Here is a 22,150-nt window from a genome sequence, read left to right on the forward strand (position 1 = left end):
TTCATCAATTTTCCTAGCACTCTTTCTCAAGTGATAAACTTGACTGTTGGACCAACTATATCTGCTTTGCATGGGCCATGCTATGCAAACTGAACTAGCTCAAATAAAATAATCACTGTTACGGTATATGTATATTTTTAGACATTTCATCACCAAGATGCTTGATTTTTGATAATGCAGAGAAGCATCACATGTTATGCAACTCACAGCATTGGTGATGTTAAGGTGGCACAGTGTTGCAGTGCTATGGAGATCTCTGCAGGTGACAAACAGTACTGAATGTTTAGGCCTGTCAAACCATGAAGAGTTTACACTGATATTGCAGTATTTTTTACTACAATCTTTTCAAGTCGAGATAGTGCTGGTACTACTTTTGGTGTTTTTGGCAAAACAATTCAGGTAGTACTGGTCCAACTGCTGCGCTCAAAGTGTTAAGGAACTGAAGACTGCCACTAAGCTGTTTTGTTGATATGTAAACAGGACTTGGACCCAGCATCAAAAATGAAATATTGGCAAGCATTAGTTGCATTTCGGAAAAATGAAATGGCTGATGGACTTGAATGTTCTGTGTTATCATACACAGACATCCAGGAGTGTATAGATGTCATCAACCACCAGTATGATGAGAACAACATGTGTAAGTTTTGAAAAAATCATTTCTGTATATTCACAGAAGTGCTGAACATAATTTTAATTCATTTAAATGGCCTTCAAACCTTGTCATTAAATTGTTACATGTGTCCATATTGGATTCACTATTGTTTAGTAAAATCAAATATGTGATAATTTTCAGTGATATTGGCCTTACACGATTTAAACACTGCAGTAGAAGGAAAAGACCTGAAAGCCATGTTAAGGGCTTTACAAAATCCTGGATTCAAAGTTGTGGAATGTATTTCTTCCACTGATGCTGTGTTGTACTTCAGACATTTGCTTGTACGTATCAGACATTTACACATTCCTTTTAATATTAGTATTGCATTAGTATCACAAGCAAGAAATGGGTCTAAAAGAACGTTAAATGACACTGCATAACTACTAACTCTTAGTAGAGTACTCTCCCAATTATCTGGCATGCTGTTGCATTAGGCACACTCCTACAGGAACCCAATACAAAGTTGAAACTACACATTTTTACTTTAGTTCTTGTGGGTGTCTAAGTGATTGAATTTAGCTGTTTGTAACAAACCCAACAGAGTAGGCTCCTCCCATCCTTCACCTAAGGATAGAAGCAAACCCAATATCTGAAACGCTGTGTTCCTTAGAATACTGGATGAAGGACAAAGTCTGAAAACTAAGTAATCCTAAGTACTTAGTTTTTGTAGTTTTTGTATACTTGGCATTGGTTGGTTTGATAATATAAAACAGTCTTTGTTGCTTGTGATTTTCATATTATGAGAGGTAAGAATGTTTGGGTCATTGTTGCAGAGTATTATTTTGTGTTATGTGTTTATATTAGTTGTTCTTCTCTTTATTAAATTTTATTTTTTGTACTTATATTGTTGCTATGAAATATTTTTCTGTTACAATTACTGTATCAAGTCTGATTCTTTGAAAATCTAAAATGCACTAATTTGCTGAGAACTTTTGTTTTTCTTGCCATATACATTTAATTAGAGACATGCTGTTGACAGTTATTTAAATCATTGTTCTGTAAAACAGTCTGCCCCCCCTTGTTTAAAAGTGTCATGAGCTCACAATGTTGCATTCTTTGTGTTTCTCATTTGGGTACAAATTTCTGGAACAGCACGGCTGGACACAGAAACGGAAGGAAGGCACAGTATTATGGTTAGAGGATGTACAGTCTGCAGTCAAGCAGGTGTCTGATGAAATCCATGGTGCTAGAGTTGGTATGTCATTAAGTCACAATACTTTCATGTCTCTGAATGTTGATTTATTAAGAAAAAATGCTGAGTAATATTACTGTGATTGTGTGTGGAGTGTTGTAGTTTGCTTTATGACACTGTCAGCAGCTCAGACTATACAGCTGTGAATATTAGAATGAATAATGAATATTAAATTGAACCAGTGGGTGTTATGAACAGGACTTGAGGGAAAAGTGGTTCTGAAATCACCACATCGAGTAGTGAGGAAGGTCACTCAGATCCATCAGAGAGGGAGAGGCAACAGAACTTAGTCTGGGCCCTCAGGAATTGTGAGAAAAATGACTCTTTCTAGGACTGCAGCAGATTGAAAGTGAGAAAAACCCCTTTTTCTGTCTCCTCACCCCTCCCATGAAAGGATTAAGAATTACATACTTTATATGTGTGCAGTTCAAAGTAATTATTTATGTATATATGTAGCTTGTGAGCTGCTTATGAAGATGAAGACTCTGCAGGATAGTAACCAGCCATCAAGAAAAACGTCTGTTAGTGCAGCAAAGATGGGTATTCATGAGAACAAACATGACCCTAAATTCATCTCTGCTCTTGAAGAATGGTGTTTGAAGAAGGTGTGCTATCTTTGAATTTATATTGCATTAATAATATCTTACATGTAATGTATGTACCAAGTGTATGTTTTGTGTAGTGTACATGATATTCAGCTCAGGTGGTTAGATATGTCTTATTTGTGGAGTCATCAATTAAGTACAATGCAGACTATGTGATTTGCGGTAGGCAGTACTCCCCCCAGATATTTGAATTTTCTCCTTCCAATCACTATTCCACCAATGAATGTTCCATATTCATTACCTCTGAGGCATGCAATAAGCATGATCAACTGCCTGGAGGTTTTGTTTCTTCTTTACCGCTATGCATTTTGTATCATGATTCTTTTCATGCTGTAACTTGAAATCAGTGAGGGCCAAGATCAGCACCAGAACTAGTATTATGTAGAATTCAAGAGTAATTATACATGTGAGATTACATTACTAAATACTTGATATTGTGGCCTCTTGAACTCACGGCACTTCATGCTTTTGGAGCAGGTTGCTCCCCATATTGATTGCTTACTCTTTGCCTCAACAGCCCTTGAGATCTCTTGACCTTGTATGCAACAGATGCCCATTCTTCAGCATTATTTTCCTTCTTGTGTCTCTTAACTTTCAGCTCTCATGTCAGTCTCTCCATCTTACAGCCTTCTTATCTGGGTCTTCCCATTTTTCTTTGACTCAAATAAACTTGGGACATCCCAAGCAGTGTGATGTAAATTATTTTGAGCCTTCATTAGTTTTGGAACTCTGATCACCCCTTGAATAGAATTACCGAAAGGTGTTTGGTCCCTGCTCTGGCAGGCAAGGGATCTCTCCTCTCCGCTGTCTCCTTGTACCAATTTGTTGATAGTTCTCAGTTTATGTTTTGTACATTAGTTAATTGGTGGGATGTTCCTATTTTGTAATTACAATTGTAGGACACTGGATTCCTTTGCCCATGGATTATTCATCGTACAAGAAATGGAAGTGAATTCTATATGAACTTGGAGCTGTGTACTTACTCATGGGAGAAGCCAGCTGACTTTCTGTCTAAATCAGATTACTTGGCTCAAAAGCAAATTGAGGTAAGATAATCTGTTATCTGATTTTCACATTGTATGTGTAGGAGGACCGAGTAACTGTTGGTCTAATGGTGGGAGGGTTTTATATTATCAGCACTGAACCTTCAAGTTCTCCTATCAGAGAATTTGCTGGTCATTCACCCAAATGCAAGAGAGGTCATTGTTCCAAATTGAAACATATTCTGTAACTGTAAAAAATTGTTACTGGTTTGATTTGTTAACGTGGCTTATTTTAAGGGTATATTATTTAAATCTGAGGGCAGTAGATCAGAAACATCTGGAAAGTTTCGAAATGTGGTGTTGGAGAAGGATGGAGAAGATCAGTTGGACCGATTATGTGAGAAATGAAGAAGTGTTAATTAGAGTCAGTGAGCAGAGGAATATCCTACACGAAATAAGAAAANCAGTGTATGGCAAACCCCCTGTGAATCAAGAGCTTGCAGGATTAGAGTTCCACTGTATATTTATTTCATTCTGTGCATTATTTTGTCTTTCAGAATATGAGAGTAGAGAAATGGTTGGTAGAACTTCAGGCAAGATGTAGGGGATATTTACTGAGGAAACAAGTCTGGGATAGATTAGAATTCTTCTATCAGCACACTGACACGATCATTAAAATTCAGGTAAGCGGGTGAATAAGACAATTGTTCATTTCAAAATGCAGATCATTGAGAAGTTTATATTGTAATATTTGTCATTATTTGGAACAGTTATTGTCTGTCAGTAGCTACTCATGATCTTGATTGTCTTGACACTACTGTATCCTCTTCTTGCACTTCATCACTGTCAGCATTGAACTCACATGCTGCTCCTTGTCTGTTCCTCTCAGAACTGTTGGTACATAACTGTGTTGCTTGGCATCTTGTCTCATGCTGTCTTCATCCTTGCCTTGCAACCACATATTTATGGCTGCAGCCATTCTAGTAGTTTTCTCATGGCTTCTCAGCTACTCCTTGACGTGGAGGGGAGAGTCTTAGTGTTTCCCAATGGAGATGCTTGCGCACACCTCCCCAGTGCTCACCTCACCCAGCAACATTGTTGGATACTGCTGTGAATATATCCACCAGTGTAAAATATATTTCTTTCTGCTCAGTGTTGTAAGTGTCTATGCATTCTATTTCAGAATGTGTGTTCCCTATATTTATGAGAATAACTGTTTTTGTTTTTTGGCCTACTTTCCTTATTTAAAAAAAAATGAAAGCCTTATTAGGTCACTTGTGTATCCCTCCTGTGGGATAGCCTCCCTGGCAACCTTCATGCATGCCAACCTCCAGAAGTGCCTGCATACAAGTATTGTGGCATCTAGACTTGTTGCTAGGCAATGGCCGTGAAACAAACAAGTAGACAATAGCTGTTACTAGGAAATTGTCCATAACAGCAACAGAGGAACAGTGTTTTCTGTGTGGTCCATGCTAAGATGTTATAAACAAGACATTTATTAAGGAGTGAATGCAGTTGAGTGAGTTGGTTGTTGGGTGACTGAGTTAGTCAGCGAATTAGTTAGAGAACTGCTGGGGTTCAGCTGTGAGAAGCTGGTAGCTGAGGCCAGGGACAGTTTGGGAACCCAGATGAAGGGGCATATCTGTCATTGAAGCCGCTACCAAGCAATGGTGAGTGAAGAAGTGACTTTGGGCACTATTGTGTGCAGTAGTGAACTGTAAAGTGTAGTCATGCGCTGTATCAGAGTCCAATAAATCCAGTGATCAATCCAAAACCCATCAATAGTCACTCTATCATTTGACAGTATAGATTAGAGATTGTAATTAAAATGGATTTTAAAGGAATAAGGTGGGGGTAATGACTGGATTCATCTGTCTCAGGATAGAGACAAGTGGTGGGCTCTTCTGAACACAGTCATAAAACTTCAGGTTCCATTAAAATGCTGGGAATGTCTTGAGTGGCTGAGCAAGGGTTGGCTTCTCAGCAAGGACCAAGCTCCAGGGAATTACTGTGAAACCTCGATTTTTCTCTTCTTAAGGGACCTCCTAAAGCAAATTTAAATGGAGGAAAGTGTAAAATCAAGGAAATACAAATATTCAACACAAAGAAAACTTTTTTCTTCTATACCCTTACTTAAGCGGCCTCCATGGTCTAGGGGTAACGTTCCCACCTCATGGCTCAAGGTACACAGGTTCAAACCCAGCTGAGGTCGTGGAATTTTTAAGGTCGGAAAAATTCAGGGAACAAGTCCTCCGGGAGGGACTTTAAGTCATGGGTCCTGTGTCAAAGATTTATGGCACGTAAAAGATCCTCATGTCTCTAGGAGACCTCTGAGCAAAATTAGGCAAAGTTTCCCGCCCAAGTAGTTTCCAATGCCTCTGGTAGATGGGGAAGTTATCGGGTACCACTGCCAGCCTCGCTGGCTGAACGGGGCTGATAGCGAGCACCAGTACCGGCAGGGTATGACTACTGGTAGAATATCAAAGGGAGATGTACAATAGACTATTAGTCACGGTGCATGGGGAAACCCACCCCCTCCAATAATAATAATAATAATATACCCTTATTTACTTACTTATGGAGCTGAGCCCTTCTTGAGGAGAAGCCAAATCTGCAGCTACTCAAGAATTTCCCAGCATTTTATGGAACCTGAAAGTTCATTACTGTGTTCACAAGAGCCCTCCGCTGGTCCCTATCCTGAGTCAGTTCAATCCAATCCATACCGTCCCATCCCATCTCTCTATGATCCATTTTAATATTTCCACCCACCTACGCCTTGGTCTTCCCAATGGTCTCTTTCCTTCTGGCTTTCCCACCAATATCCTATATGCATTCCTTTCTTTATACCCTAACTTCAGAAAATCATTTAAAATATATATGTTTCAACACTAACAATGTAAATGAAAATGAAAATATTTTTCTTGGTTTATTTTACAATGCTTTATCAACTGCTGTGTTTACATAATATTGGTCAAATGAGGTGGTGATGTAACTTGTGGAAGGAAACAATCATAGCCTCTTTTGAGGCACTGCCCTAGCATTTGCTTGCAATGATGGGCAAATCTGGTACATATGTAGTTACACTATTTCTTTATCCAGTCAGTGTTTTGTTTCTTTTCTCCTTGAGGTCTCAGTCTGTATAATTCATTTTCAACTTTGTTGCCCATGACAGTACTATTGTTCTTGAAGTCAAACTGCCATATGTATTGTACACTCTAGCTGCTTCCAGTCCCTTTGGTGCATCCAGGAATGCTACTTTGTCTTCTATAACTTCCTCTTCTTCCATTTTTGACTAATTTGATTGAGGTACTTTATGATTTTTGTTAGTCTGTCAAAGTGAATGCTAAGATTGTACCTTTAAATAGACCATGACCACTTCCACTTCAGAAGTTATTCATTATAACCTGTTTTTTTATGATAGGCATGGTGGCGATCAGTTGTTCAGAGACAGAAATACATAACAATGATAACGGAGCAGCGTGAAAGGAAGTACGCAGAAGCAGAAGTATACAAGAGCATGGTTTGCTTGGATTATTATAAAACACAGGTAAGATTCAGAAATATTTAGAACCATATTTCATCTTGAGTAATCTGAGAAGGTTCACTTTACTTTTAACACTTTTGTAGTTATTTTGATCAAGCTGTCCAATTTCATGCAGTTATTTTTGGATATATATTACAGGCATTGCTCATGGGTCTTGTAGCTTTACTTAATCCTTAGCAATGGCATTTACTGTATTTGCACAAGGCTGACCATCCATTCCAATTCTCGCAGGACAGTCCCAAAATATACTTAAAATCCTGTGTTCCGAAACTGGGTTGAAATGTCCCACAGTCAGCCAAACAAACTCTCTCCATAAGATATAAATGTCAACACTGTTTAGCTGCCACAGTGAGGGCCCGCTATAGCATTATCTGTCCTTTACTATCCATCACGTACTCATTTGCTGGCTGTTATTACTACTCAGTGTTTGCTGGTAGTGAGCAAATTGAAATTAACCTTGCTCTAGTTTTAAGCTAGATTTTACAGGTGTATTTTTTAGTTGTATAATCATCTTACATTTAAGTTTTTACCACTGTGGCAGTGCTTACAGGGTAACGTGATCTTTTCAAAAAAACTTAAGAGAATACGTATTTTCCGTAATGAGTGGTTAGTAAAATATGCATGGTTGAAACAAGTACCTGACAATAACTGAAGGGAATTTTGCAAGGTACATAATGAGTTATTTGCTTATCTCATGGAGGAGGAAATTATATTAAAAAGCATGCTTCTGGAACACTGCACCAACAACTTCATAAATAGGTAGGTCAAAATCATTTGTTATCTACGCATGTGTGAAGGCACTGAGCATTACCATGTATTGTAGCCTGTAGAGCTGTTACTATGTGATGTCCACAAGAGAGATACACCACACCTGTTTCTAGGCAACAGCTTGGTGAATATTTTCCCACAGCAACAAATGGACATGCAACAATAGAGGTGCTGTTGGAAACAGAGTTTTCTACTCAGTTTCTGCCAAGGAGTTATAAGGAAGACAACTGGGGGCGACTGAGTTAGTTCTGTATGTGAGGCTGTGAAGAGAGGGCTTGAATGCATGAAGCTGAAGAATCTCCACTATTAGAAGCCATTACCAAGGAATGGCTGCTGAAGACAGCAAGCTGCAAAAGGCTTAGCTGGTGCTGTGGTGATTTGTGAATTGTAGAGATTAGTGGTGGCGCTGTAATTACTTGTACATACAAGTCATGTGTGTAAGTGGTCAATAAATCCATTCACCAATTCAAACCCCATCCATAGTCACACCCCTAAATTGTGACAGTGTACTAGCATATTTTGATTACAAGAGAGTAGCTGACACCATCAACTTCCAGAATTTGGAAACCACGATATCACTGACAAACTACCATAAATGCTGTTAGCAACAAACAAAATTGCAAATAAATTTCAGAAAGGAAAAATTTAGTGTGGCTTATGTATGAGATATTGTGTATTCCAAATTCTTGACCTAAAAATGCAGGTGCAGCCTATATACTGCACGTGTGAACGATCTTTTCAGTGTGTCACAAGAGACAACTTTCTTTTCCTTTCATATCCCTAAAGAATAACGTGTCTTCTCCATTACATATTTCCTTACATCCTTCACATCATTTGTCAGATGTTATGTTGCTTGTTTCAGGAACATAAGATCATTAAAATTCAAGCAGTTTGGCGTGGGTATAAGTTGCGAAGGATGTTCCTGTCGTTGTTCCACGAACCACAACCTACATTCAAAGTGGTTAGAAGCTTTGTCCATCATCTTGACTTCAACGCAGATGATTATAGGAGAGATCTACAGCTTCAGGTGAAACATTTTTTTTATATAAATTTCGTTTAGCAAACAAAATGTATTATGTATTAATAACTGGTAATTTTAATAAACTATTATAATTAAAGTTATAATTTAGCAGTAACTTAAAAAAAATGTGTCTTGTTAACCATTATTCTAATTTTTAATAATTTGTAATGTTACTTCCCATGTATAGAATGCACTGCGGTTTTTAAATCATTTTTGAGGAAGAAACTGCCAGGAATTCTGTAGTTTGCTCTGTCTGTTACTTGCATAAATGTTTGTAACAGGTCAAGAGTGGAAGGTATACTTTTTCACATATCTCGTTGGCCTTTTATTCGTTTATTGCAGAAATAAGTTTGTTGTGAAGCTAATGATACAGCACAGGAAAATATTTGTCAATGTATATTGTTAAATATTCATCATATCAAAAATATTTTCAATATAAAGCCATAAGTCTGAATGGCCTCTCTGTTTTATATGTGTGCTACATAATTCTTTATGTAATGACCTGTCTCTTTGAGACATTGATAAAGCTCTTTATGAGCTTCATGTAAAGTTTGGGCTTACATCTGAATAATAAAGACTGAAATTAAATACCCCTGACATCCTCAGTACTGATCACCAATACCATTTAGTAGTTTAAGAGGTGAAACATGTGGACAGAGAGATAGACACATGACCTCCCAATTATACACTTTTATGCAAAGAGTGCATAACAGTCATAAATCTGCATCATACTCCAATTTCAGAATCTCAGGGGTCAGGTTGTGCAAACCATCAGACATAACCAGCAGTTAGCCCAACAGTTAGATGCTATGGATGTCAAGATCGGCTTGTTGGTCCACAACAGAATCACATTGCAAGTATGCATCATGAATTCTATGTATTGAAGAAAGCCATAGGAAATGTTTTGGGAAACATATGTATAATATATAAAAGGTATTATGAAAACCTGCTAAGGTGGAAAATGTTCTTTGTATGCCAAAACTTTAACCTGAAGGTTTCTAATTATAACACACTTAAAGCATAATGATGTGATATCCAGATCCTATAAAATTAAGGGTGTGTGGACTGCAGAACTATTGGGAAAATGTTCATTTCTCAGGTGACGAAAACACAAATCCTAACCAGCCACAACATTATAGATGCTGCTGAGGTCTGTTGCCTCAGTGGTCTGAAAAATTTCCACATAAAGAATCATTCTGGACGAGTCGTTATCCTCGTTGTCTGAGCCCATTCCTATTAACAGTCTGTGGCAAGGAAGCCTGGAACTTGCCAGTGGAGTCTTTAACAACATGCACCAAGAGAACAGAAAAAATGGTCTCACACTGTCAATTGTTGTGGTTATTCATGAACAGTTGTAGATAATATTCGGTGTTGAGTGAAATTCATGTCCAACCAGAAACCTTTGTGTAGTTACATAGACCATTAGATTATGACAGATTCATGGGAATGGCCTAAGAAACAGAAAATGGACAAGATTTGAAACTTGGAATGTGAGGACAAATGTAGTGGAAAAGTAGGAAGAGGGTCGCACCATAGCTCAAGTGGTTAGTCGCTGGCTTCCCACCACAGCGGCCTGGTTTCAGTCCCGTGTCTGGTCAAGTGGGATTTGTGGTGGACAAAGTGGCGCTGGGGCGGGTTTTCTCTGAGTAATTCGGTTTCCCCTGCCAATCTTCATTCCACCAATTGTTCCATCATCATAATCACCCGGGGCAGGTACAATAGGCCAATCAATGGCTGCTGTGCCGAGTGGACCCAGTTGGACTCCACCCCCCACTAAGCCAAATTAAGAAAAGAGAATGAGCAATGTGAAACTTACACTTAGAGGGAGTACAGGAAGGAGGGCAGCATTGTGTCAGCAGATGTTACTGTAGATTCCTATGGGAAAGAGAGTGCTAATCGGCATAAAGAGACGGGGATCAGATCAGCATGTAGAGGATACTTGTTGAGTGCTAAAGTGTTGATGTGATGTTATTGTGAGGGGTATCTAAACTGTTCGTGCTGTGCAAGTAACCCCCACACCATTGAGGAACTGAAGAATAAATTTACTGATAATATGCAGGTAATGACTATTAAAGTGTCAGCACTTTTACAAAATTCCACTGTTAAGTTTCAGATGGTTGTACAAGAATAAATGCACAATGAAAATATGTGTACATGAGAAAACTTTATGACTTTAGACAGTTGTCTAGACAGGTTAGTTGTCTCATGTATTTTTCAACAGAGTTCAGGTAGCCCTTGATTTATATGATAGTTGTGTTCCAGAAAAGAGTCACAAAGGGCAAAATCAGGAAAATAGAATATAAGTTTTCCATCTGCCCTTGCATTTATCCTCTACCACCCACATAGTAATGTGTTTACTTCTCCCTGACTCTCTTGATTGGCCAGTAAGAACTATGCATTAAAGTGCATGCTAGTAATTGAAATCAGCTTAATTTAGTGGAGCACATTCAAATGAAATCACATTTTTAAATAGCATATAATGAGTACCTGTAACTTCAACCCCTAAGAAACTATATGAATTTTAAAGTGGAGCGCCCTTTTTTAAAAAAGTTTATACTTGATTGTAGCTTGTCTGAATAGCTGAAAGAAGATATTGAAAAAATATTGTAAAGAGTTCCCAGCCAAATACCCAAAGTGGAATTTCAGCATGCATGTATTCAACTAAATTGTTTGCTTGTTTGACTTACATATGTAATTATGGTATGTTTACTTTGCAGGATGTGGTTAAACATGGTACAAATTTAAGCGAGTTGTCAAAACAGCACCAGTTGACCACAAGCCAAGGTGAAGCCAATGGGAATCGAGGAATAAAAAGTCTGACTAGGGTAGGGCGGAAACTGTTAGATGGATATCAGCACATGTTCTATGCTTTGCAGACTACACCAAGCTATTTGGCCAAACTCATCTTTTGTCTTCCTTTGAGTCGTAGCACAAGATTCTTAGAGACGGTTATATTAACACTGTTCAATTTTGGATCCAACCCACGTGAGGAATATCTTCTCTTGAAGCTGTTCAAGACTGCCCTTGAAGAAGAAATCAGGTATATGAAATACTCAAGTGATCATCCATTATCAGCATCCTGCAGGTCATCTCGCTTTCTTTCATCTTATCATGATGTTTCCTCTCATATTTGTTTCTAGTTCTTGTTGATCAGTTAAAAACTATTATTGTTGCCTTCTTTGCAAAACATGAAACCAAATACCATATTACTTAGAATATAAGACACACATTTTTCCCAATTGAAAAAGTGAGGCGAGCCTTAAATTTGAGGAATTATTCACCAGTCTGCAAACTGTCCACAGGGCAGCAAAAACCACAGTCTTCTAAGAAGAAGTTCAGATTGTTTCCCAGAGATTGGAAGAGAATACATGCTTAGCTGGGATGGATCTGCAGTATTGTTGAAAGTTCACACCTCTTAATTAGGACGTGAATGAATATATGTGCCCATAAAACCAGTTGGTTTAAATGTTACTAATTTGTTTGTTGCCTAAAAATTATTTATTACTTTTATAGGTGTAAATTTACAAAACCATCAGATGCAGTGACTGGAAATCCCCTTGTCCTCAGGATGGTGGTAAATTATTCACGTCAGATGCCCAGTCAGAATGCTCTTAGAGACATTGTTGGACCTCTTATAGTAAAGGTAACCAAATGTAACTTACCTGAACTTTTCCATATGTCTATTCTTTGCATCCTGTTTTGTTATCGAATCGGGATGTAGTGACTGTCTTCACAGCACTTACCAATATGAAACCAGTACAAAATGTTAGAAGTCCTTTAAATTGAGGATGAGGTTATGTGTGGCTTGATGGATGTGTGTATATGTTTCATGTTTCTGAACTGGAATTTCTTGTTGAGCAGCGGGATTGATGTCAAGTGATGGAGAATTGGAGGGTTTAGACTGCTTAGGGGAGAAACTTGCCGTCATAAATCCAAGCAAGTTGGATGAAGTAGTAACACTTTTGCCTTATACTTTGGAGATGCCTGGTTTGAATTTTGGTTGGCACAGCAGCTCTCCTGGCTGTTTTTTATTATTATTATCTTCAGTCTCCAGGCAGATGCCAGGATAGCACCTTAAATTAAACCTCGGCTGTTTCTACATAAATCCCAGTTAATTTTTCATTATAATTCCTGACAATATTAACTACAAATAAAATTGATGTAATGAGGTCTGAACTTTTTCACAGGTGCTGGAAGATAAAACCATATCATTTGAGACAAACCCAGTTGATATTTTCAAATCTTGGAGGAACCAGTTTGAAATGGAAACTGGCAATTCTTCGTAAGTATATAATGGTGTAAAGGTGTGCAAAATATATGAATCTTTGACTGTATTGTAGACACTGATTTTTTTTACATTGTATTATCTTTGAAAACTGCAGCTCATATTTAAAGGAACTTCCAGGTGAATTGATAAAATATGGTGCCTGGACAAGTATTGTCATGTGTATGGGTGACTATAGATGGGGTTCGGATTGATGACTCAATTTATTGACCACTTATACACACAACTCGTAACCACAAGCAAATGTAACAGCCTCACTGGTTTACACACTCTGAAGATCACTGTAACTGCAGCACACATAAAGTCTTCTATGTCTTCACTAGTCGTATCCTGGCATTGTACATTGACAATGTCCTTTACTTACATCCCTACCATCTGGTGAATATCCTGCAACCAACTCATTGCTCCAACTTACTAATTATCCTGGTTGGAACATCTTGGCACGGACCACACAGAAAACACTGTTCCTCTGTTGCTGTTCAATTGTTGCTTATTAGCAACCTGTTGCCTAGCAGTGAGCATTATTTATACATGCTGCAGTATTTTTATGTGATCATAAACAATCATTTTACACAGTATGTTAAATTTCAAGTATGGGCAAAATGACTGTCACAGTTTTTGGTGAGATCTGCCTAGGTGATAATTTGGAAACATATTTTGAGAATTATACTTTTCTCTATTAGATAAATTTTTACACTGTAATCACTGTAATACTGCCCTTATTTTCATGATTCACTAAAATGTAGTACTTGTCCATTTTGATATCAGACCCTTTTTGAATGATAAGCTTTCTTTAAAATATTACAACTCTAAATCCATGTCATTTTATTCCACAGACAGAAGGAGGAAGAGAGAAAGACAGATTTTATTGACAAGTTGATTTGTGATAGTGTTCCCAGCCATTATGATTCTGATGGCTGGGCTAGCTTGCATGCTACTATGCAAAGTGAAGTTAGTTAGTTGGAAATTCTCAGCGTTTAAGACTGAAAAATTGACATTCATTTGGAGATAAAGATTTCTACTTGATTCAATCTCATAAATTCAGATTTCACACATACCTAATTGCCATTCATAAAGGAAAGGAGAGTTATTGTGCATTCCGTAAATTTTTCCATGGAAGGATATGCAGAATGATCTAGGATGACCATAGCCTTCCATTTACTTAGCTGCCTCCCTTCCAAGTTTAGTTATAGAGGTTACACACAAATTAAAATAACAATCGAGTTTGTAGAAACGGTATAATGAATACTTACTGAAAATAAAATATAAGGTACATAAAAGTACAGGCTTGTGAATACATATCGAGTACACGTATATCATACAAACATGACAGTGGTATCTTGTTTCAGTATAGTATTCATTCTTGGTGCAGAGGATGAAAAGAAATATACTAATATTGCAATAAGTATGACTGATCAATATGAGGGCAACAGAGTTGGCTCAGCCAATATCTGTAGTAGTTTTCTACAGGTGTGTCCATATTGAAACAAAGTACTATTATAGCATAAGCTGAATATAACTTACCTAATTTGATCCACCTTCCAGGCACTAAGCCACATAGGACCTCCAGCACCCTTAAAATCCAGAGTTGTCTTTTAGCTGTGTAACATAATACTTTGTTCAGACTCATACTTCTCAGCTACAGAAGCCAAAGGGGAAGAATGAAAATTGCGGGTAGGTAAAGGAAGCTGACCACTATACATTGTGCTTTAGCATTGTGTTCCCCTGCCTTTGTCATGTGCTCAGCACAGACCAACAATGCTAGATTTTCCTCCACATGTGCTGACCTTCATACATGTCTCCACTTATTCGGAACTGATTACTGTAAAAAAGGTGTTACAAACTTATCATACTTCATATGAACTGCTTTAAGTGACCCCCTTCTGCCTTTGAATGTAACTCATGGTTCTGACTTTCATCATTAGAAACTGAAGCAGTTACAGGTGTCATTTAATTCTGGAGAGCTTCGGATTTGAGAAAGTTGTCTTGATGGAACCACCCATAGTTGAAATCAGTGTATCTCTCGCATACTGAACGGAAATACAGTTTGCTGTAAAAGTATCAGGCCAGTGACTTGCAGCACATTTAAAGCACAACACACCCATACTTATACAGTCACTATAATCACAGTGTTGCTGCATTTTCATCTTGTCTTCACTCTGTACAGAACTTGCATGATCACAGGATACAGGCCTCAGCTGGATATGATACTTCCTAGATTGCAGGTTAGGTATGATGGTGAAACAACTCACTATTTTTGGAGAGAGGCTAAAAGAAGTACAAAATTTACATCTGTCCTATAAATATATTTTTAATGTATGCAGTACAAATTTTGCAACTTTTATACACATATTTTTCAGTTTTAATTTTAGCACATTTTAAGATAAGTGTATTTATTTCTGTTTCCTTGAATTATTATAGTATCTTCACATGAAGTTAATGAAATGAGTGTGTAATGGGGAGGTTATGTGCATCCATCTGCAAGCTTCATCTCCAACACTACTCAGCAGATTTTGATGAAATTTAGTGTGGGGGACTATACTAGAAATTGTCAAAGGAATTTGAATGTTGAAGTATGGTTTGTATCAGTTCACTGTGATTCCAAATTTGCTGAAGAATGGCTCGTCGTACAAAGAATTGTTGTATGATAAAATACAGATGTTGTTAAGGTGTACAACTTTTGAAAGAGTAACAATACAGGAATAATTAGAAGCAATTTCTGTCTCTGTGCAGTCGCATTAGCTTTAAAGTAATAGATTTGTAACTAATATAAAGGTCAGTGAAGAATGTGAATAGAGAAGAATATGTTTAAAATGTGTGTACTGTGCCCTGATTTCATGAATTAAAGGAAGAACTGCACAACCATTAACTAAAAGTAATTTTTTATTGCAGTTGTTTTTATTTAGTTAATGTTGTGCAGTTTTGCAGTTGTGTACAATATGCTTTGTCTTGTGCAGAAACTTGCCTTACTCGGTCACGGACGTAGAAGCACTGGCATATGAGGAAATACAAAATAAACTGAACAGTGGCATTAGGAGGCTCCAACATTCTACTCTTCTGTTCCTGCGTCGAATCGTAGAATCACGTCACTTGATGCCATACGGAATGCTGTACATAGCTAAAGTTCTTCGCAATACACTCATGGACAAGTTCTCCAATGCACCAGAAAAGGAGATTTTGAAGGTACAGAGAGAACACTATGCAGTTTCAGGCTAACTTAAGTGTACACAGAGATTCCAAAGAAGACTTTGCAAACTACCTGCAAACATCGTACAGGCAGTGGAAACATACTGTACTGGAATTACAGTGAATCTGCAGCAAACTAAGTGCACCTTGTAACAGTAACTTCATTATTGTGGCAAGAACCACTGGAACTCTCAGTTTCTCAGTGTCGTGCATATGAAAACGCATCACACAAATGTGGGTTTTTTCCTGCACATTTGTCATAGTAAGTGATTTGTAACTAGTCACCACTGTTTCCCTGTAACTTTTTGCACCAACTATGCTTACAGTTTTACTTTCAAAGTTATTTATGACTGGCAGCCCTTAAAAGTCCGATTAACACACTGTCTGACCTACCCTTGTCTAGGTTGCATTCCAGAATTTGTGAGCAATGTAAACTTTCCAAATTTAACCACTGAGAAATGTACTGTGTGGAGTAGAGTGTCTCCCCCACCCTATACACAAATGCATGCACAGGTTTCCTCTGGCATAGGTGGAAGGGTGAGTCACAGACTGTAGATATGCAAATGTATGGTTAAAGTTCTGTCATGTCAAATGTCTGTGTTTCTGATGGCACCAACTGCAAAAATAAAAACAAAGTGGAAGTGCTTGGGCTTGAGTATGAAACTTGAAATAGTATCTGTGTGAAGTAAGCAGGTTGAAAAAAAGCAAATAGGAAGGCAATATGGATGTACTTCAGCACTGTCTATGATACTGAAGAACACAGAGGAAGTATGGTGTGTACTGATACTGTGCTTCTACATGATACCATGCAAAGCTTGCAACTCACAAAACTTGGTTGAGTTTGAGTTTGTAATTTGTAAGTATGCACCCTTTTCCTATTGGCATGGCATGCTTGGGATAATAGATGCATGTTTAATACTTTTTTCCACCCCTTAGTTTTGCGTGCCTGAGGCAAGTGCCTCACTTTCCTCAACCTTGTTATGGCTCTCCTAAATTGTATCATTCATTTGTGGTTCATATATTCTTCCCATAAATTGTTATCCCTGGAAAAGCATGAAGCATAATTTTGAAATAAGACTGCAGAATATAACTGACAGTTTGAATGTTCATTTTGACATCATTTGTTTTGAACAGTGATTCATGCCACACTTCAAGGGATATAACTGTGAAACTGCAACTTGTAAATAACTTGCTGCACATTCAAATTAAAGCTGTAAATTCACCCAAATTTCCATTGTTTATGATTTGTCAAATAGGTGGTGGGTAATCTGATTTATTACAATTACATCAACTCGGCAATTGTGGCTCCAGATGCATTTGATATTATGGATCTGCCACCTGATAGGACACTGTCTAATAACCAACGTCGCAATTTAGCCAGCATTGCGAAGATTCTGCAGTTTGCAGCTTCCAAAAAAGGGGTAAGTTTACTAAGATATGAGTATGTATATATATGCAGAAGTCTTCAAAGGCAACTTCAAATCTCCACTTAGTCTGTGTTTCCATGCAAATTCATGATATGTTTCAAGCACACAGGGCCGTTATCGAGTACATGTTTGTTTAAATTGTTACACTATACTGTAATATCATATAGTCCATTGTTTGAAGTTGCATTATGTATAATGGTATCATCTAATGCGGCAGAATACTCAGATACAATATGAAGCTATGTATTAGCTAAATTACCATTTTTACTCTACTGTAAACAATCAGATGCAGATTTGAGGTTCTCAACAATTTGGCCATCTGTGTTATAATGCCATGTAGTCTGCTGTTTTCTTTGCTTGGCCTATTCTTCAACCCTGCAGATGGAGGTGACATATTCCTCTGAAAAAGCAGTTAACTTTCAGTGGACTACATGGCATCATATGCCAGAGGATAGAACTCTTCAATCATATGCAGTTTGTGAGCATGAGTAACTGCATAATTCCATATTGGCGTTACTACCATATGCTAAGTGACATCTGACAATTGTCACTCCTAAACCCTCTTGTGCCTATAGAGTATTGAAATTCTGGCATTTCCAGCATAATTTTCTTTATTAAATGAAAACAGAGACATTAGAAATATGGAATCTTTATGAAGTTTCATTATTAAAGAATTATTTTCAAAAATATAGAACTGAATAGATTCTATGCAAGTATGGATTTGGAAATGCTCTCATACTGCAGGGTGATTCATATAGAACCGGCCCGACGAAATGAGCTGTAATATAAAATATACCATTCAGATATTAAAGTAATTTACAAATATCTTATCTCTGATTGTGTGCCGTGATCAGAGCAGGTGTTGAAAGTGTCTGCCATTTTCAAGTAGGCACGCCTCCACCCTCATTTGCATATTCACCGTGACTTGCTGAGGTGTTTCCCAGTGATGTTCCTGATTTCAGCCGAAATGTTGTCCTTTAAATCCTGTAACGTACGCGGTTTCTTAGCATATACCCTGTCCTTCAGTAAACCCCAGAGAGAAAAAATCCGGGCTTGTAAGGTCAGGGGATTTGGGGGGCCACATCTTTTTAGAGATGACGCGATCGGGGAAGAAGCTCTCAATCAGTTCCATGGACATGTTGAACGCGTGGCACATCGCTGAATCCTGCTGAAAATAACCCTGTGTAAGTTCCACATCATCCAGCTGCTGCACGAAATCATAAAAAATACGGCAGTATATGGTGCTGTCCACAGTCGTGTCGAAGAAGATTGGTCCAGTGATTCGTAAACCAGAAATGGCCCACCACACACCCACTTTTTGTGGGTGTAGTGGTGATTCAGCAATCTTGTGTGGGTTTTTAGACGCCCAGATCCTAGAACTTTGTGCGTTTACATATCTTGATAGATGGAACCATGCTTCATCACTAAACCAAGTGATATCCAAAATTCTGGGGTTATCATGCACGAATTCCCGAAACCATAAATAGTACCGTACCCGTTTATCTTTATCAACGTCACCCAATTCCTGAACACTGGTGATCTTGTAAGGATGAAGATTCACTTTCTTTGCAGCCCATTGACACGTTGAATAAGAATACCCGGTTTCCTGGCTTAGACGTCATAATGATTTCTTGGGAGACTGCAGTAACCTGGCATTTCTGGGCGGTTTTTACCACGTTCACTTAAAAGTGTTCCTGTCCTTTCCAATTTCTGGCCTGTCACCCAGTACATGCGCACGAGAAACACTCGCTGTTCAACAGTGTACTCCATGACTGTTGCCTGCGCACTGCAGACACGTTTCGGGATTGTCCTTGACCTTGCAGCATAAGGGCTGCCACTTGCTGGATCATGCGCACACCATTGGACTCAGCATGGCCCATGGATTTTTATGTCGTAATTGTGAGCAGTTTTATGCATCACCTGCAGAATTATTAGCAAATTCATAGGGCTGGTTCTATACGATTCACCCTGTAGTACCTCATTGTATTCCTGAGTTTAAAGGTACATCATAGTTACCAGGTATTTGTTCCCCCAGCTTGCTGAATAATATTTGAGTTTTAAGCATATACATAACAGTGACCCTCCCCCGGTTTCTTCATGAAAATGAAAGTAAAGAAACCTTCATTTTGGAATATGGCAATACAGAAGTTCTGCATGGGTTTTCCTCCTTTACATATTTTCCAGTTTGGTGAAGAGTCTAAGCATCTCATGTGTTTGAATTCCTTTATAATTGAATGCCATGAGATCATGAAGACTTTCTTCAGAGAATGCTGCAATGTAGAAGAGCTTGAGGAACATTTTAGTATGCATGAATTCACTGAAGCTACAATGATTTCACGTCCTGTCTTGTACATCAGCCTGCAGGTGTGTTCATCTTTAATGTATTTGTGTTTATACCATATTATTGGAGATATACCCAGTTTGTGAAACAAGCTGCAAGTTGCATGAAAAATTTTGAAATTTTCTATACTGGAAAGAGGTGTTGTTGATTCTGCGATAGAAATCCATTTCATTATTCCATGAAAGTGCTTACAGATTGCAATGTTTTGTCAATAAATGGACATGCTAACGTGTAAGTGTAAGTGCATTTCATATTTCTTGACGTTTGGAGAGAAGAAATGGAGTTGCCGTAGCATTGCGTTCCCCACTTGTGTATAGAAGCAACATTAGGAAACTGATACTGGAACAGGCTACATAGGAATAGAAATTAAGTATTTTGTAAGAGTAAATGAATACATTTTTAATTGAAAATTTATACATATTTTTTTACCTAAGAGCAAGTGTTGCTTTTTTTGACAGTAAGAAATTCACCTTTGTCATAATATTCAAAAACAGTTCTGCATTAAGCATGTTTTTGAGAGTCATCTAGGTTTGTCACTCTTTTTGGGATGTTTATATGCTTTTTTGGGTGAGAGGAATACCTTCTCAGTACCCTCTTCTTTTCTCTATTTTGGCTCCCTGCATACATGCAAAACAGTTGACTTGGTTATGCAGCACACTTCAGCTGTCAGATTCTGGCATTTAGAGAACTCCAGTCTCTTTCACTTTCTTCATACACATTTTCTTAAAGAAATTATACACATTGAAAACTGTTCTGTGAACACTGCATCCATAACTGCTGGAGCAACTACCACCGGTACTCAGATGACAGCTTGACTTTGCCACTTGTACCACAGGGAAAAGACAAACGAATAAGTTATATTCTTTCCTGGTCTTGGGCCCATTGTTTATATTACTGAGACTGAAGTGGGCAGCTGTGTGGTGTGAAATAATACACACCTTGAAATCTTGACAAGATAAACAAAACAAAAAAGAAAGAGGCAGCACCAGTGTTATCTGAGATAGAGTGCCAGCACATTTTAAAATGACACAGATTGCTTGGAAAGTGGAAACAAGCAATTGAGCTCTCTCAAATACAAAAACAATCTTAGTCTGTATCATAAATACGAATATATTGTACAAATGGTATCAAAATCACGACTGCCCAGGATAAATGTAAGCAACAATGAACAAGAAAAATCTAAAAACCCTGAAGTGTTAATCACTTGGGCTAGAAACATGGGGTTTGCTTTTAAATATTCAGCAAAAGATACATGTTTCATCTTGAGTTTATGAGAAATTGGTCCGAGTGTATATGATATATTTGATTTTGAGACTCACAGCAGCAGACTTGAGCTAGGTAACACAGGATATCTCTTACTGTCTGGTACAGTATGAGTGGCCACACCTCTTACATTAAGAGATATGTACCCTGTTGTACAGTGAAATCCCCATTTAAGGTTTGCTGTGGGGACAAGACTTTTGTACCTTAAATTGAAAAAATCTTGAATGGGAGTTACATAAAATTGCCTTAGGTAATGACACTTGATTGTTAATTAGACATGTTTACTTTGATCAAACAAAAATGAACAGATATTACATAAATGTAAGAAAATAATATGCATATCGCTGCAAGCAAAACTTATCATCCTTTGTCCTGGCAGGGCTGGTGTGAAAGCAGCCACTGGGCAGCATATTTTACACCTCCCTTTTGTCATATTGAAATTAATTTCTACTGATCTTTTGTCCATATCATGACAGTAACCTAAACACTGTGCGGTGATTTACAGAGAACTTTAAAGGATTGCAATACATGTCAGATTTGTGTTATTAATTCTAATGACGTTTTGAGAAAGTTGATCTATTACTCACTGGGGAAGGATACTTTTTTGTGCATGCATGTGTGTGTGTAATCTGGGGTGGCAATTAGAAACCAGCCCTAATACATGTCAGATTTGTGTTATTAATTCTAATGACGTTTTGAGAAAGTTGATCTATTACTCACTGGGGAAGGATACTTTTTTGTGCATGCATGTGTGTGTGTAATCTGGGGTGGCAATTAGACACCAGCCCTGATTGTGATTTGGAATTTTCTGTTAATTATTACAGTATTTTGAGAAAGATTATCTTCTTCTTCTTCTTTTCTCTCTTTCTCTCTCCTTTTT

The 22,150-nt window shown here is 37.8% G+C and overlaps 1 protein-coding gene across 1 annotated transcript in view; it reads left to right on the plus strand.

Moving 5' to 3' along the window:
* The first annotated feature begins 464 nt into the window (after positions 1–464).
* Positions 465–22,150, plus strand: part of LOC111873041 (ras GTPase-activating-like protein IQGAP1) — a 32,414-nt gene continuing 10,728 nt past the window's right edge. The window contains exons 1-15 of the mRNA XM_023867404.2: positions 465–637; positions 794–936; positions 1,748–1,850; positions 2,304–2,452; positions 3,352–3,498; positions 3,993–4,118; positions 6,857–6,982; positions 8,610–8,774; positions 9,512–9,625; positions 11,486–11,808; positions 12,282–12,411; positions 12,956–13,050; positions 16,011–16,236; positions 17,496–17,660; positions 19,851–20,030. Coding sequence (XP_023723172.2) covers positions 502–637; positions 794–936; positions 1,748–1,850; positions 2,304–2,452; positions 3,352–3,498; positions 3,993–4,118; positions 6,857–6,982; positions 8,610–8,774; positions 9,512–9,625; positions 11,486–11,808; positions 12,282–12,411; positions 12,956–13,050; positions 16,011–16,236; positions 17,496–17,660; positions 19,851–20,030 — 2,328 coding nt within the window. The 5' untranslated portion in view covers positions 465–501. The remainder of the gene's footprint in view (positions 638–793; positions 937–1,747; positions 1,851–2,303; positions 2,453–3,351; positions 3,499–3,992; positions 4,119–6,856; positions 6,983–8,609; positions 8,775–9,511; positions 9,626–11,485; positions 11,809–12,281; positions 12,412–12,955; positions 13,051–16,010; positions 16,237–17,495; positions 17,661–19,850; positions 20,031–22,150) is intronic.

The sequence above is a fragment of the Cryptotermes secundus genome, unplaced genomic scaffold (assembly GCF_002891405.2).
Source record: "Cryptotermes secundus unplaced genomic scaffold, Csec_1.0 scaffold6590, whole genome shotgun sequence".
Lineage (NCBI taxonomy): Eukaryota > Metazoa > Arthropoda > Insecta > Blattodea > Kalotermitidae > Cryptotermes > Cryptotermes secundus.